Source organism: Diorhabda carinulata, chromosome X, assembly GCF_026250575.1.
Source record: "Diorhabda carinulata isolate Delta chromosome X, icDioCari1.1, whole genome shotgun sequence".
NCBI lineage: Eukaryota > Metazoa > Arthropoda > Insecta > Coleoptera > Chrysomelidae > Diorhabda > Diorhabda carinulata.
The window spans coordinates 58,659,944-58,676,372 of NC_079472.1; the positions used below are offsets into that span (position 1 = coordinate 58,659,944).

The 16,429-nt window shown below is 33.8% G+C and overlaps 2 protein-coding genes across 3 annotated transcripts in view; both read left to right on the top strand.

The window, feature by feature from the left end:
* Positions 1 to 16,429, top strand: part of LOC130901087 (colorectal mutant cancer protein) — an 86,244-nt gene that overhangs the window by 43,130 nt on the left and 26,685 nt on the right. The gene's annotated exons all lie outside the window — the stretch shown is intronic.
* LOC130901088 (uncharacterized) lies at positions 1,582 to 3,413 on the top strand. Its single transcript, XM_057812181.1, has one exon. The coding sequence runs from the start codon at positions 1,666 to 1,668 to the stop codon at positions 3,352 to 3,354; it is 1,689 nt and encodes a 562-aa protein (XP_057668164.1). The 5' UTR covers positions 1,582 to 1,665; the 3' UTR covers positions 3,355 to 3,413.

The following is a 16,429-nucleotide window of genomic DNA, read 5'->3' on the forward strand; positions in this document are numbered from 1 at the left end:
AAACAAAAGAACAAACAAAATAATGGACTGAAAAGGAAGAACCGTCTTCAAAGAAGGCAAATTCCGTTCCATCTGTAGGAAAGGTCATGGCGTCGGTTTTTTGGGATGCCCTTGGGATAATTTTCATTGACTATCTTGAAAATGGAGAAACTATCGTAGGTGTACATAATGCGAACTAATTGCGACGTTTGAGCGAAGAAATCAAGCAAAAACGGCCGCATTTGGCTAAGACGAAATTGTTGTTTTATCAATATAATGCACCAGCTCACGCATCCGTTATTGCCATGGCCAAAATTAATGAATTGAAGTTTGAATTGTTATGTCATGCACCCTAATCACCAGATTTAGCCCCCTCGCTTTATTTTCTGTTTCCAAACTACAAAACATAGCGGTGGTCAAAGATTTTCCAACAATGAAAAGTTTATGTCGGCAGTTGATGTCTATTTTGAGGATCATGACGATTTTTATTATAAAAAGGGTATCGAACATATTGAAAATCGTTGGGATGAGTGTATGGAGCTAAAAGGAAATTACGTTGAAAAATAAATACATTTTTTTCTAAAATTTTCGTGTTTTCTTTGTTGGACCAGGTACTTCTGGTACAATCCTCGTAAAGTCCTTACATCATGGACTATTTGCCATATAAATATGAACATCCAATTCTACGGTCCATAGTCTAAAGTTTAGTTGCATTTTCAACCGTTAGCAATCAGTGAATATTAACAAAAATATTAATTTATGAAAAGTTTTTCCATAAAAATTTGACGTTTCGACCCATTGCAATATGTATCAAAATTTCACTAGACGTTAACAACTTTTTTTGAGACATAACAATTGAAAAAAAAAAGAAATTGTCATATTCGTGTTGTAGGGAATTTATTAATCAATATAATTATTATGAACGTGTATCCGCCCTAGAATCGCGCAATCCGTTTAATGTTTGTTTTTATATCCGTTTTTATAGGATAATTTCTAAAATGGTCTATTTATTTATTTGTTTCTTCATGTTTGGACAATTCCATTTGTGGTAAATAAATAAGTTTCTGCAGCGCAGTTTAGTTCAGTTTATAATAAATAGTCGTTGGGAAAAGAACGAATCAACAAAGTAATCGAAGAATTTAAATAAATTAAATTAAAGTTAGTTAAGTGATGGTGACAAGTGAATTATTATAAGTTAGTGTAGTGTATAGTGCTTAAATAAATTAAAAACGTAAGAGACAGTGTTTATTGATTCGCTCCACGAAGAAGATCGTTACATAATTTTACAAGTTGTCAATGTCAAGTAATAAATGCAAAAAAACTGAGCTGGTTACATGCTTCCTGTGAGAAGATATCGCTGCTACAGTGCATTTTTTACAAAAGAAAAATCACAAACTCATTTAAAAGATTAAAAATGAAAATGATGAACTGAAGACATTATTTCCATATGAACAGTTTCTATAAGTGGAAGCTGTTGCGACTAAGGAAGACCTCCGAGTTTTAAGCTCGGTTCTGTGCATCCTCAAGCATGCGCAGTATAGATGAAGTGTCTCGAACGAGAGAGAAAATGATATGTCAACTTCAAAAGTGATCGGTTGAACATAAATGTCAACTTTATTTTCCGTGGGGCTAAATTATATGATAATATTTTTTTGTAGATGGAATTTTTGGTATTGATGGGGCAATATGAACAGATCGAATATGTTAACGGCCAACAAGGTCAAACTTCATGGTATGACTTCCTCCAAATGGACCACTAAAGATCAAATAACTCAATACAAAGGCCTTATAAATTTATATACAAAAGATAGGAATGTTTTGAAAAGCGAAAATGATATACCCAGAAGACGGCAAGCTAGAGAACTAAAGAAATTACAACGAAATATAGATATCAACAGAAAGGCTTTAGATAACTTATTAAAAGGAGATAAACAAAAATTGCAGAATATCTTACAAGATCATAGAGAATTGAAAATTTTATTTCAGGAAGCTCCACCCCAAAAGGCAATAGATGTGATTCATAAAGCAAATTTCAACAAACGAAAATTGAAAGATTTATTATCTTATAAAATAAAATTAAAATCTAATATACTCACAGATTTGAAATTAAAATGCGCTGAATATGAGGATGCACTGAAGTATAAAGACAATGCCAAACTTTTACCTTGCGAAAGAAAAGCGTACACTTTGAACGGAAAAGTGCAAGACGCGTTCTTAAAAATAGAAGCAGCCGTATATATAAGAAATTCTTATACAGAAATTGTGGCCCTCATGAAAAAAGACGCCATATATTTCGATGCCGTATTATCAGCGTTAGAAAAGGATGGTCTAAATCAAGCAAAATGTTTATTGAATCTAACAAAAGTTGGTCAAGAAGCGATAGAATATTTGACCAATAGAAGAAACGAATTCATGTTTTTGGAAAGATTAGTGCGAAACGAAATGTGGGAAAGAAGACAAGATCTTGAAATAGTACAACAGAATGTACAGGATTTCGCGGACAATTTAAAACATCTAATACGAGATGATAACGACGTTAACACCGGCGAAATCAGATTAAATTCTTCACGAAGTTACGACATATTGAAACAAGAAATTGATGGTATTGAAATCACAATAAACAAATTAAAAAATTCATTTTCCGCTCACTCTGTCGATCAAATGTATCCTTTACTGAAAGAACAATTTTCTCAAAAGGAACGGCTCATGCGATTTATGGAAAAATGCAAATCGGCGAAAGAGGAATTAGTACGAAAAACGAAACTGGCTTCTGTTGTATACTCTAAAACTCGCAACACCACTCTAGATACAACAGATTCATACAATATCCTTAAAGTGAAATTAAAAGATAACATCCTGAAAGAGTTGAGTTATACGAAGGAAATACAAGTTGGAATTGATGATAGATGCGAACTTCTAGCGAAAATTAGAGTTTCATTGAAACATCTACAGTTACTATCTCGATTACTAAATACGGAAGTTGAGGAAATAACTCCGATTTATCAACGAAAGAGCTTACCTCCCTTCAAACCCGAAAAAGATGAGATTGAAATCTTGAACATTATTCCAGAATTGCTGCGTAAATTTGCGAAGTTAGCTAATAAATCCGAACAAATTTTAGACACAAAATTTATTTTCAACGGTTTCCAATTGTTTGAAGTACTAATGCGCGATAGGAGTAAGCCGATTCAAATCGATATTATACATGAAGAAGAATCACTTATTGAAGCGGATGTTATCGATGCTACTGTGCCAACAGCTAAAGATATTAAGAAACAGAGTGAAGAAATCGTAGCTCTCGGTTTAGCCGCCTTAGAATATAAACCTCCTCCACCAACTAAAAAACCATACAAATATAGGCGAAGAAATAAATAATGGGTAATAACATACGACTATAATAATATAAGGGTCCAAATAAAAAAAGTTAAACTTCATCTTATTTCTTCTTTTTTAAATTAACTTGCTACATCCTGGCTGGAAACGTCCTCAGAAATATGGGATAAAAAATTTGACATCTTCAGCTTTTTATTGGAAACTAAGTGTATATAATTTTTTTCAATGAAAAAAATTTTTTTGAACACATGAAAATATCCGTTAGTTTTCCTCATAAATGCGGTAGACAGAATAAAGGCGAACATGATGTAGTGTGGACGTTGTTCACCTTGTTTTCTCGAAAACCTTGAATAAAATTGGGCGGTTTTGATTTTCTAGACTCTGGAAGGTTTTGAGATACTGAATAAGTCCAGCAACAAAATTACGGGCACGGATTTTGAATTTGACACGCGAATAACTATGAGGAATATTGTTTTCTTAATAAAAGAGGCAATAGATCCAAATAATGTTAATTTTCTTTTTACCAGAACATTTTTCTTCTTAAGTCTGGAAGCTAGTAACTCAGTAGTTTCTTTTGACAAGTTGAGGTCTCTGGTGAGATCATTTAATTCTCTTTGGTTGAAACGTCGAGGAATTGATTGATTAGTATCTGATGGATAAATAGAAAGTTCAATTCTCATCTTCGGAGAGCTCTGGAAGCTGGTGAAATATTGAAATCAGCAAATCCTCCATCCACGTATAACTACATAAGAATTGGAAGTGACTAACACTAACTTCGTGTGTTAATTTATCAATGCTTCTTGATGAACAAAAATAGTGTACAAGCTCAGCAATGGCTTCAAAAGTGTTATCCGGACTCTGTTCCATCGAAAAAAACCATTTTTATTGATTTGCTGAATTTAAAAGTGGTCGTACAGACAACGTAGATGGTGATTATTTCAGAAAACATAAAAAAAGTCCACATATTGGTTATATCCAATCGTAAATCGTAATTGCTTGAGATAGCTGAGACCGTAAAGATATCAGAAGGCAGTGTGTTTACAGTAAGGCCTGAACATTTGACCATGAGCTGCGTTTACTCACAGTTGATCAAAATCATCAACGTGTTGATGGTTTAGAGCAATGTTTGGCCATGTTTACACGTAATAAATAAGATTTTTCGCGTCGATGTGTAACAATTGATGAAACATGGATCCATTACTCCACTCCGGAATCAAAACGATCATCATCTGAGTGAACTGCAGCCGATGAATCACGTCCGAAGCGTCTAAAGGCACAACAATCAGCTGGGAAGGTTATAGCTTCAGTATTTTGGGATGCGCATGGAATATTGTTAATCGACTAACTCCAAAAGGGAGAGACAATCAAGAGCGAATACTGCATAGAGATCGTTTGATTGGAAAAATCAAGGAAAAACGGCCTTATATGTTGAAGACAATGTATCGATTCACAAATCGTTGGCAACGATGGTTAAATTGAACCTAATACACTTGCTTCCTTATCTACCGTATACTCCAGATCTGGCCCCCAGTGTCTACGGGCTATTCGCTGATGTCAAAAAAATGCTCACCAGTAATTAATTCAGCTTAAATGATGAAGCAATAGCTGAAACTGAAGCCTGTTTTGAGGCAAAAGACAAATAATTCTACAAGCACGACATCGAGATTATAGAGAAGTGTTGGAATGATTGTATTGCTCTTTAAGAAGATTGCATTGATGAATAAAATCGATTTTTAGCCAAAAAAACTGTCAGTCACACGACTTCCCGAGAGATGTGTTAACATAAACCAAATTTTTTCAAATGATCATCAATTGGCTGTAAAATGAAACTCTCTGGATTATAGCCAAAAAATTTTGATTTTCATATTGAAAAAATCATTCTGAACATTTCATTTTGCAAATTATTCGTCTATTAATTATGATGTGAGGTCAAACGGTCAGAAATTCAGCACAAATGAAGAAGCATTTGCTGAAACTGAAGCTTATTTCGAGGCAAAGGACAAATCCTTCTATAAGCACGGCATCGAAAAGTTAGAGAAGCGTTGAAATGATTGTATTGCTCTTGAAGATTATATTGATGAATAAAATCGACTTTTGGCAAAAAATGTGTCTTCGATATTAGTTGATTCAGTTATTGTTAACAACATAATTTTAAAATTGGTCTCTAATAACAATAGACTTTAAGAAACTGTTTTCCTCATTGTCGTCCCATGGGCGGTGATTAGCCACCTGCACTACAGCACATATTTGGCATTCAATGATTTTTTTATCCCGCATATCAAAACAAAGTGCGTCGTTAATGATTTCAACTAACAAATATATATTCAGGAGTTACCTCAGTCGAAATAGAAAAAGTTCTTCGACAATTGATTAATATAAGATTAACGGGATATATTTAAAAAAATAATAAAACTAATTTTATTGTTCAGCTAGAAATATAAATAACAAAACTTATATAGCTATAGCTGTCTATATACAATAAGAATTCATTCTGGAAATAGTACGAGAGTATAATAATATGTTATGACAACTGACGAAGTGTTTTAGTCATGTTTATGGAGGCATAAAACTCTCTAGAACTTCTAAAAGTTTTATCTGGATGATAATTTCCTTGTCGTTTGCTATCTATTCTTAGAATATCCGGTTTTTACTGCTTTGTTTACGATTCTATTCGGTTAGGCCATTAGATAATATTAATTTCACTTCACTGTTAATAAAATATTGTGAAATCATATGAATTCGTCCAACAAAAATTCATTATACTAGGTACATCCATACTTGAACTAGAATTATAAAAATTTCGAAACCAATACAAGTTGAATCATCCAGGTGTAGTCCGTCACCAATACCTATCAATTTGATCATCATCAAATTTTGTATGGAATAGGGTGTTTTCAACCTTATTGCTGCAGTGTTGACTCTATTTTTCATTTTTTTTCACAAGAAAAATATCAATTCACAGTTCAAAATTTGAGATAAATCAAGATCAAGTAACAGAATATTTTCAAAAGAAAATTGAACCAATTATTGATTGAGATGCCTCCAAAACTTGTGATTTGTGCGCATCAACTTCTTCTTCAGGTGTAGAAAGGCCCAATTTTTGATCTACGGGAATAAGATGAAATCATTGGGTATCAAACAAATTCTCGATGTTTTGGCTATTCAAAAACGTTTTTATTTGAACTGATGTATGGAATTTCTCATTGTCTTGGTGGAGAATGGTCGCTTTCAGCGGACGTAGCGGAGCGCTACTGCTACTTAACGTTAGCGGTAGAAAATTTTTGATCTACGAGAATAAGATGAAATAATTGGGTACCAAACAAAGATAACCCATCAATTCGATGTTTTGACTGTTCAAAAACGTTTTTCTTTGAACTGATGTATGGAATTTCTCATTGTCTTGGTGGAGAATGGTCGCTTTCAGCGGACGTAGCGGAGCGCTATTGCTACTTAACGTTAGCGGTAGAAAATTTTTGATCTACGAGAATAAGATGAAATAATTGGGTACCAAACAAAGATAACCCATCAATTCGATGTTTTGACTGTTCAAAAACGTTTTTGTTTGAACTGATGTATGGAATTTCTCATTGTCTTGGTGGAGAATGGTCGCTTTCAGCGGACGTAGCGGAGCGCTACTGCTACTTAACGTTAGCGGTAGAAAATTTTTGTCTACGGGAATAAGATGAAATAATTGGGTACCAAACAAAGATAACCCATCAATTCGATGTTTTCACTGTTCAAAAACGTTTTTCTTTGAACTGATGTATGGAATTTCTCATTGTCTTGGTGGAGAATGGTCGCTTTCAGCGGACGTAGCGGAGCGCTATTGCTACTTAACGTTAGCGGTAGAAAATTTTTGATCTACGAGAATAAGATGAAATAATTGGGTACCAAACAAAGATAACCCATCAATTCGATGTTTTGACTGTTCAAAAACGTTTTTGTTTGAACTGATGTATGGAATTTCTCATTGTCTTGGTGGAGAATGGTCGCTTTCAGCGGACGTAGCGGAGCGCTATTGCTACTTAACGTTAGCGGTAGAAAATTTTTGATCTACGAGAATAAGATGAAATAATTGGGTACCAAACAAAGATAACCCATCAATTCGATGTTTTGACTGTTCAAAAACGTTTTTGTTTGAACTGATGTATGGAATTTCTCATTGTCTTGGTGGAGAATGGTCGCTTTCAGCGGACGTAGCGGAGCGCTACTGCTACTTAACGTTAGCGGTAGAAAATTTTTGTCTACGGGAATAAGATGAAATAATTGGGTACCAAACAAAGATAACCCATCAATTCGATGTTTTCACTGTTCAAAAACGTTTTTCTTTGAACTGATGTATGGAATTTCTCATTGTCTTGGTGGAGAATGGTCGCTTTCAGCGGACGTAGCGGAGCGCTACTGCTACTTAACGTTAGCGGTAGAAAATTTTTGATCTACGAGAATAAGATGAAATAATTGGGTACCAAACAAAGATAACCCATCAATTCGATGTTTTGACTGTTCAAAAACGTTTTTGTTTGAACTGATGTATGGAATTTCTCATTGTCTTGGTGGAGAATGGTCGCTTTCAGCGGACGTAGCGGAGCGCTACTGCTACTTAACGTTAGCAGTAGAAAATTTTTGTCTACGGGAATAAGATGAAATGATTGGGTACCAAACAAAGATAACCCATCAATTCGATGTTTTCACTGTTCAAAAACGTTTTTCTTTGAACTGATGTATGGAATTTCTCATTGTCTTGGTGGAGAATGGTCGCTTTCAGCGAACGTAGCGGAGCGCTACTGCTACTTAACGTTAGCGGTAGAAAATTTTTGTCTACGGGAATAAGATGAAATAATTGGGTACCAAACAAAGATAACCCATCAATTCGATGTTTTCACTGTTCAAAAACGTTTTTGTTTGAACTGATGTATGGAATTTCTCATTGTCTTGGTGGAGAATGGTCGCTTTCAGCGAACGTAGCGGAGCGCTACTGCTACTTAACGTTAGCGGTAGAAAATTTTTGTCTACGGGAATAAGATGAAATAATTGGGTACCAAACAAAGATAACCCATCAATTCGATGTTTTCACTGTTCAAAAACGTTTTTCTTTGAACTGATGTATGGAATTTCTCATTGTCTTGGTGGAGAATGGTCGCTTTCAGCGGACGTAGCGGAGCGCTACTGCTACTTAACGTTAGCGGTAGAAAATTTTTGTCTACGGGAATAAGATGAAATAATTGGGTACCAAACAAAGATAACCCATCAATTCGATGTTTTGACTGTTCAAAAACGTTTTTGTTTGAACTGATGTATGGAATTTCTCATTGTCTTGGTGGAGAATGGTCGCTTTCAGCGGACGTAGCGGAGCGCTACTGCTACTTAACGTTAGCGGTAGAAAATTTTTGATCTACGAGAATAAGATGAAATAATTGGGTACCAAACAAAGATAACCCATCAATTCGATGTTTTGACTGTTCAAAAACGTTTTTGTTTGAACTGATGTATGGAATTTCTCATTGTCTTGGTGGAGAATGGTCGCTTTCAGCGGACGTAGCGGAGCGCTACTGCTACTTAACGTTAGCGGTAGAAAATTTTTGTCTACGGGAATAAGATGAAATAATTGGGTACCAAACAAAGATAACCCATCAATTCGATGTTTTCACTGTTCAAAAACGTTTTTCTTTGAACTGATGTATGGAATTTCTCATTGTCTTGGTGGAGAATGGTCGCTTCCAGCGGACGTAGCGGTTAGTGCTACTGCTCTATCGGGAACGTGTTAAACGTTCGCTGGCAAGCCGTATTTGGTTTCTGTTCAGTTTATTCAAACGAAATTATTTTTATGAAACTTAATGTTACCTAGAACAAATTAAAAGCTCTCCGAAACGTGTTGTCCGCTCCATAACGTGTTGAGTTTGTAGCGTATGCACCAGCGAACGTTTCCGCTAGGGTTGCCCAATAGTTTCGTCCGCTGAACGCAACCAATGATTCGTCTTCTGCGATTGGTTTTTCTGATTTTTAAGAAAATTTCTGACAAACGAATCCTGGTGTGCCATTTAGAATTGACCGTTCTACGTTGCTCTAATAAAACTTTTTTAAGTTCGTTCACCGTTAAAAATGTCAAACTCAAAACTTGAGTAGTAACGCTACTACTATTCTTAAAGTAATTTTGAGAAATATTCATAATTCAATAATATTAATAACATAAATTAACCTCATGTATATTTCTTAACTGTTGTTACTGACCCGGATATACATTCCATAAAATTAGAACTAATGAATAAATCATTCTATTAACCAATAACTATTTGAATTGAATGAATTGATCATAAATTTTACATAGGCGAAATTAGTTCTCATTTCATGAACGTATCACGTCACTTTCAATACACAGAGTGTCAATTAAGTACCGAATCTCTATTTCGGTTCCTATATAATAGAAAATTCAAAAATACGCGAAACCAACGATAGTTTTTACGATGGGTTCTAACTCAATAACGCGATGGCACACATTCCATAAATTCTTAAATTGCGAACTTATTTTGAAGGAGGCTTCATTATTTTTTCAATAATAACAAATACCTAATCTCTTTTGGAGAAATCTAGTGAACATTTTTCAACCACCAAAAATCATCCCTATATTGAGAAAAATGAAAAAAATGCTTTCTAATTGAATGGAATGCTTCAGCGGTGCTTTATTACATTTCGTTATTGTTTACAAAATGACTTCACTTTTAACCTTTAAAAACCACCCCTAAAGTAAAGAAGTGTCAAAAAATTACTATATATGTATTACTGTAAGCGGTTTCATATTGGGAATGTGGCAATGAAACACCAAAGTGGACTAACTTTAATATATTTTCCGAGATTTTGAATACTTATGTATTCATCGTCTGGGACTGAAATTAAGATCAAATACATTATAAGAAATATGTATAAATGTATGACAATAATAATTTTTTTTTCACAATAATAATCAAGATTTTAGGTGGTTTTGAATAGTATTAATGCTTGTATAAATTTTTAAATTCTTAAGATTCAAAATTCAATATTCAAATTGACGTTGATAGAAATATTGATTAATTGAAATATTGATTCTGGTTCCTACAGGAACTTTTATTAATTTTTAATTGGTTAGATTATGAAAGACGTTGAATTTTTATAGGTTAGATAAGGATAAGTTTTAGTAAATGATGTCCAATTTTGATTGGCAAATTTATGGATAACATTAAATTTAAATAGGTTAGGTGGTTGAAATTTATAGGTTAGGTGAGGTTAGTTGGTTGTTACTGGCGTTGAATGTATTAGGTTATTTAAATCAGTTTTCTTATTAATGCATTGATCATTTTGGACAATATATGTTGTTTCTAAAAATAGAGATCTTTGTAGTTTTTTGAAACGAAAATCTTAATTAATTATTGTAAGTAAAATTTAATTACTGTTATACATTTATACATATATTGTATTTGACCATAATATAAGTCGCAGACTATGAATACATAAGTATTCGAAAGCTCGGAAAATATATTAAAGTTAGTCCACTTTGGTGTTTCATTGCCACGTTCCCAATAAGAAACCGCTCATAATATAGCTGGCAAAAACTTTTTTACAATTCATATATTACTGTATGTATGTATGTACAGTCGTACACAAATATCTGTATATATAAACATATCCAACACGTTCTTTAATCCTAACATTTTACTCCAAAACTGAGAAGCATTTTTCTCCAAAAAAAAGAAATTTGTTTTTTAACCATAACTCGACGAATTTTAAATTTATATTATTCTATAAAAAAGCAGTTCCAGGAAAATTTCTAGAGCTATAAGCTCATGTAAATGAAACGTCTTTCAAGCCCATCAGTTTTTTAAAGGGAATGGGTTGAAGGGCTTGAGACGGTCATTTTTCCACTAAAGTGAATCCTTCGAACGGCAATATCTCCTTTATTGTCCAAGTTACCGAAAAAAAAAAACGAAATATTAGTTTGGAAAAAATTTCAGAGTTATCATGCAATTATGGCAATTTTTTTTGAATAATGAAAAATATGTTTTCAACTTTTACCGTACATTTTTCAAAAAATACGTATTCTAAACATTCAGGATCGTATGAATAACACTAAAATAAAACTAATTGTAAAAGGTTTACATTTAATTTTAATTCCGGTGGAAATGGTACAGCTGTAACTGCTCATTTTTCTTTAAAAAATATGAGCGACCATTTTACGTTTGACTATGACTTCTTCAATTTTGGTACAATTCACATTTATAAGTGCTCAATTTAGAGGTCTATTTAAGTTCTACAAAAAACTTTATAAGCATTATGCACGTAAAATTAAGCCCCTTTCAGTTATTTCAGTTGAATCCATCGATTCCAGGATACCCCCCCAAATAAGTTCCCTTTCACCAACTTTGTTTTTTCATATTTTTTCATATTTCACAAAATGTGCAGTTTTGAGTTATTCGCGAAAAATACTTTGAAAACTTGTTTTATTTTCACTCAAAATTCCAAGTTTTCTATCGTGAATATCTAAAAAACTATTGATTTCTCGAAAAATTCTTCAAATATTTTTTATTCATAATTTGATCCTCTATCGATCTTTTAAAAATAATATTTATTATATATTTTTCCCTCTGAGAAGTGGTGTCAACCCCTAACGAGGGGGAAACGTCAATTGGTGCTATGTCATTTATGATTATCAACATTTTTTCTAACCATTTGCCAAATTTCAAGTAAATCGGTTCTGTTTCAAAAAACTCGGAGGTGAAAAGCTTCACCGACTGTTGCGTTGTTTTATTTTGCAAACTAGGGAGGGGGGAGTCTTAAAAATGTGACCAGCTGTGACAAGAACGGGGGGCGGGGAAAAAAATCATGAAATTCGTGTGACGTAATTTATGGATGACCTCTTACTTGTTTTATAATTGTAGTTGCCATTTGTTTTTAGCACCAATAAAGTAGCTTGCCAATTTAATTTTTAGTTTGTTAGATTTCACACTATTGTGATAAGAATACCGAATGTAATTTTTTTGTTTACTCGGTTCTATTACTTTTTAACGGTTGACATTTAGTCCATTCTGTTGTCGAGTAGGTTTTTTTAATATATGGCAGACAATAGTTTGGTGCTAATTAGGTATATTGCCGCATTACATGGAGCTGACATTCCTTAATTAAACAATGATTGTATACAATAAGTAAATGCGGGCAAAGCCGACGTCATCATTAAGTATGATTAAAACACAAAACAAATAAATAAAATGTTCTATATTTAACACAATTCGAGAGTTATTTTTTGCTATATTTAAGAAATGAACACGCAGTGTTATTTTTAAACTTAAGGTCGCTTCATCTTGGTTACTTTAGGGTGTACAAAATACGAAAATAATTCAGTTATACGCGATTTCATTATCATCTGTATAATATCGGTAAACAGAGAGTATAGATTGTCAAAGTCAAATGGAATTAATTTATTATTTCGGTTACTTTACGCACGTCAAATATTTAAATTGACAATTGACATTTCTCAACATAATAATGCGATTCCTACCTTCAACCTCCTTCGAATGACATTGGAAGTATAGGCTTGCAATGGATGAATAAGAAATTAAGACAAAAATTTGATATTTTGATAAAAATCGAAGCAAAGAACAGGACGACATAGAGACGTTCTGGAAAAAGATAAAAACGAATATTACCGACGCATCCATTGATCCGCTAGGCATAAGGAAAGTAGGAGTGAGCAAGAACAGTCGAAGGAAACAATGGTATACACCGGAAGTGAAAGCTTTAAGATATAGGGGCAACAAAACACCCGAAGAAAACAATCACTACATTCAAACCAGAAACAGATTTAACACAGAAATCGGAAACATAAAATGAAGCTTCTGGGAAAACTTAACCTCCGAAATGGAGCACAAAGAAAGTATGGAGAATGCTAAGAAGGGGAAAACATGAAATAATAGAATACACACAAACACAACAGATTGACGAGTCCCACTGGAAAACCTATTTCGAACAACTGTACGCAGATGCTCCCGAAGAGGAGAGAAACAAAGAAAACAATAAAGAAGATGAAGAAAACAATGAACACTTCGAGATATTAGAATAAGTAACAATAAAACACGCAAAAAAGATCAAAAGCAGGAAAGCTCCTTGATTAGATAACATACCAAATGAGTTATTGAAATACGGAGGACAACAAACTAATGGTAGAACTTACAAAGCTTTTCAACAGAATAGTATCAACCAAAGAAGCTCCTAACGAATAGAAAAAGAGCATAACCATTACTATATTTAAGAAAGGGGACAGGAAATCTCCAGAGAAATATAGAGTTATAACCCTACCAAACCCAATCATGATGCTTTTTACAAAAAATCATTGAAACAACATTGAATGAATATGAAAATACATCGGAAGAATAATAAGAATTCAGGAGAAATCGATCAACCATAAATGCCATCTTCACAATCAGAAAATTAGTTGAAAAAGCTATATAATACGGCAAGCCCGCGTATAAGTGCTTCATAGATCTCACCAAGGCATTCAACAGGGTAAGGCTAAGCGACGTAGTAGACATCCTAAAAAAGAAATATGTTCCGAAAACCATAATAGACATCATAAAACATTTAAACTATAACACATCCACTCACTTATTAGTTAACCAAAACCTGACAGAAGAAATACAAACACCAACGGGTATCTGACAGGGAGACTCCTTAAGCCCGCAACCGTTCAACTTGATAATGGACGAATAAATTATGTCAAGAATACTGCAAGAGGCAGAGAGCGAAGACGACTTACAGCAGCTCCTATATTCATTCTACGTAAAAGCTAAAACCTTTAACGTGGAAGTATCCACCGCCAAAACTAAAACCTTTGTAATCTCTAAAGAACCATTGAGGTGGAAACTCGCCCTAGAAAATAAAACCATGGAACTGGTAATGTCATTTGACTACCTAGGGACACAAATCAGCGCAGACCAGAACAGAATAAATGAAGTAAAAGGACAAGCAAACGAAGCCAGCCGAATATCAGGCGCACTCCGGGATATTATCTGGAATAATACCAGTATGAACAAAAGGGTAAAAGTTGAAATATACAAAACCTGCGTTAGACCCGTATTGACATATGATATAGAAACAAAACCGGACAATAAAAGAACTAAAAACATCTTTCGAACAACAGAAATGAAAATACTCAGAAACATATACTGATACACACTAAGAGACAGACAAAAGACACGAATGTGAAGTGGAAGACATAGTCAGATGGGGACGTAAACGTGGACAGAATGACTAGAGAAAGATTAGCAAAGATTGCACGAGACGGTAAACCAGAGACACGACGACCTTTAGGAAGACCTCCAAAAAGATGGATGGATTCATGAACATCAATATCTCAAGGATGACAGGCAGGAAACTACAGGCATAAGGCCTACAATACATTGAGAAGAAGATAAAAATTGAACTGTTTTGGTATAAGCAGAATGTTCCACGCTAAATTTTTACCAGAAAACGTCGCTTATATATCTTGAGTTAACTTGTAGATGTACACTTTAATTTTTTTTATTTTTCACAGTTGAAAAAAAAATATTTGATTTACGATTTACATTAAAACTTTCATATTACAAAGAAATAGAATATTTCCAATTTGCAAATATATCGAATGCTACCGAACCATAAATTTCTGTTCCACTAGTTTTATTGCATCTCGAAATTGAAAAATCAGCAACGGTCGATACGAAATTGTCGGTTCTAGTGAAATTTTTCAAGTGCTCTTCAAATGAATTATTCAAATATTCCTGAAGGACAAGAGCATTAAATCGATTGTTTTGCTTAGGTAGTAGCAATTTTTTTGCAATAAACACAAATACTTAAGAAAAAAACTAGGTAATTGTCTAAATAACTTCCGAACTCAACATGAAAATGTCAGCACTAATCAATATAAGTTGAGAAATATATTTTTGCGTGCGTTAAGAAATTCTCATTTTCAGCTCTTTTTAATTCTGTTATTAAATATTTGTTTTTGAACGGTAATAATTCTTCGAAATTGAACACTGTGTACTGAGACTCTGCACCATCATTCACGACCGTATCATTTTGTACAGCTGACTGACGATGAGCGATTGGGACGGTCAAAAACTGTGACGATATCATCGGATAACTTGACCAAATGATACTGGGCGATCATCGGATTGAGAGATAGAAGAGGCTATCAGCATATACTAACCGAACTATTATGCATGAGTAAGCTAACAGCGCGTTGGCATTTGAAGGAAAAGAAAAGTTGTGTTTCATCTTGCCAACGCAGCTTCTTACATTTCAGTTGAAGTTTGGATTGTTTGCTATACTATGAACTGATGAATACGGTCCAATCATTAAGGTTCAACTAAGAGATAATATATAGTTTATTTTATGTTAACCTTCTTAGGAGTCATACATTTTGACTAGAACCTGGTCTACTGACGAACACAGACTGTTCTGACATCTGGGCGTGCACTTGGAGCTTTGTTCAAATGCGGTGGAAAATATTGAGACCATCTTCACTCACACCTTTCGCACATTTGTGTAACATGTTGTGGATAGTTTCTTTACTGATATTTAATATTTGTAAACTGTCCAAATTCGTGTCAGAAACTCCTTCACGTGGATCTTTTTTAACTGAACATACACCAATTTTCAATAGAAACGAAACGTTGCTTGTAATGTGAGTCACTCATTTTGACGACAACAGTTTCGTTAGAAAACTATGCAAAAAAACAAACCTGAAAACTTCCGTTTGCCAAGCAGATGCGGATCCATTTTTTTTTTAATAACAATTCGATTTTATTTATCATTGATCATTTTCAACCGTGTTATCTGTGCTTCAATGACCTTCTAACTTTTCAATACCTATTCGGAAGAATCATTTAATGTTGCAATGAAAACATACGCCGAGATTGATAATATTACAAAGAATTGAATAATGGATATAAATTCCGGAAACTGGAACTTTTTTATCGAAAATTTCCTCATCTTTAAGGAGATTTTCCAAAAATTGCTTGATGATATTAATATTTTTCGAATATTTAACAAAAAAATTGATATCAGTTTTTCGGTAATTACCTAAAAATCATCCCTCACCCTCTATCGTCTTGAGGCT

Bases quoted from the DNA above. Each gene is read 5' to 3' on its own strand.
- LOC130901088 (XM_057812181.1), top strand. From the start codon at position 1,666: ATGAACAGATCGAATATGTTAACGGCCAACAAGGTCAAACTTCATGGT.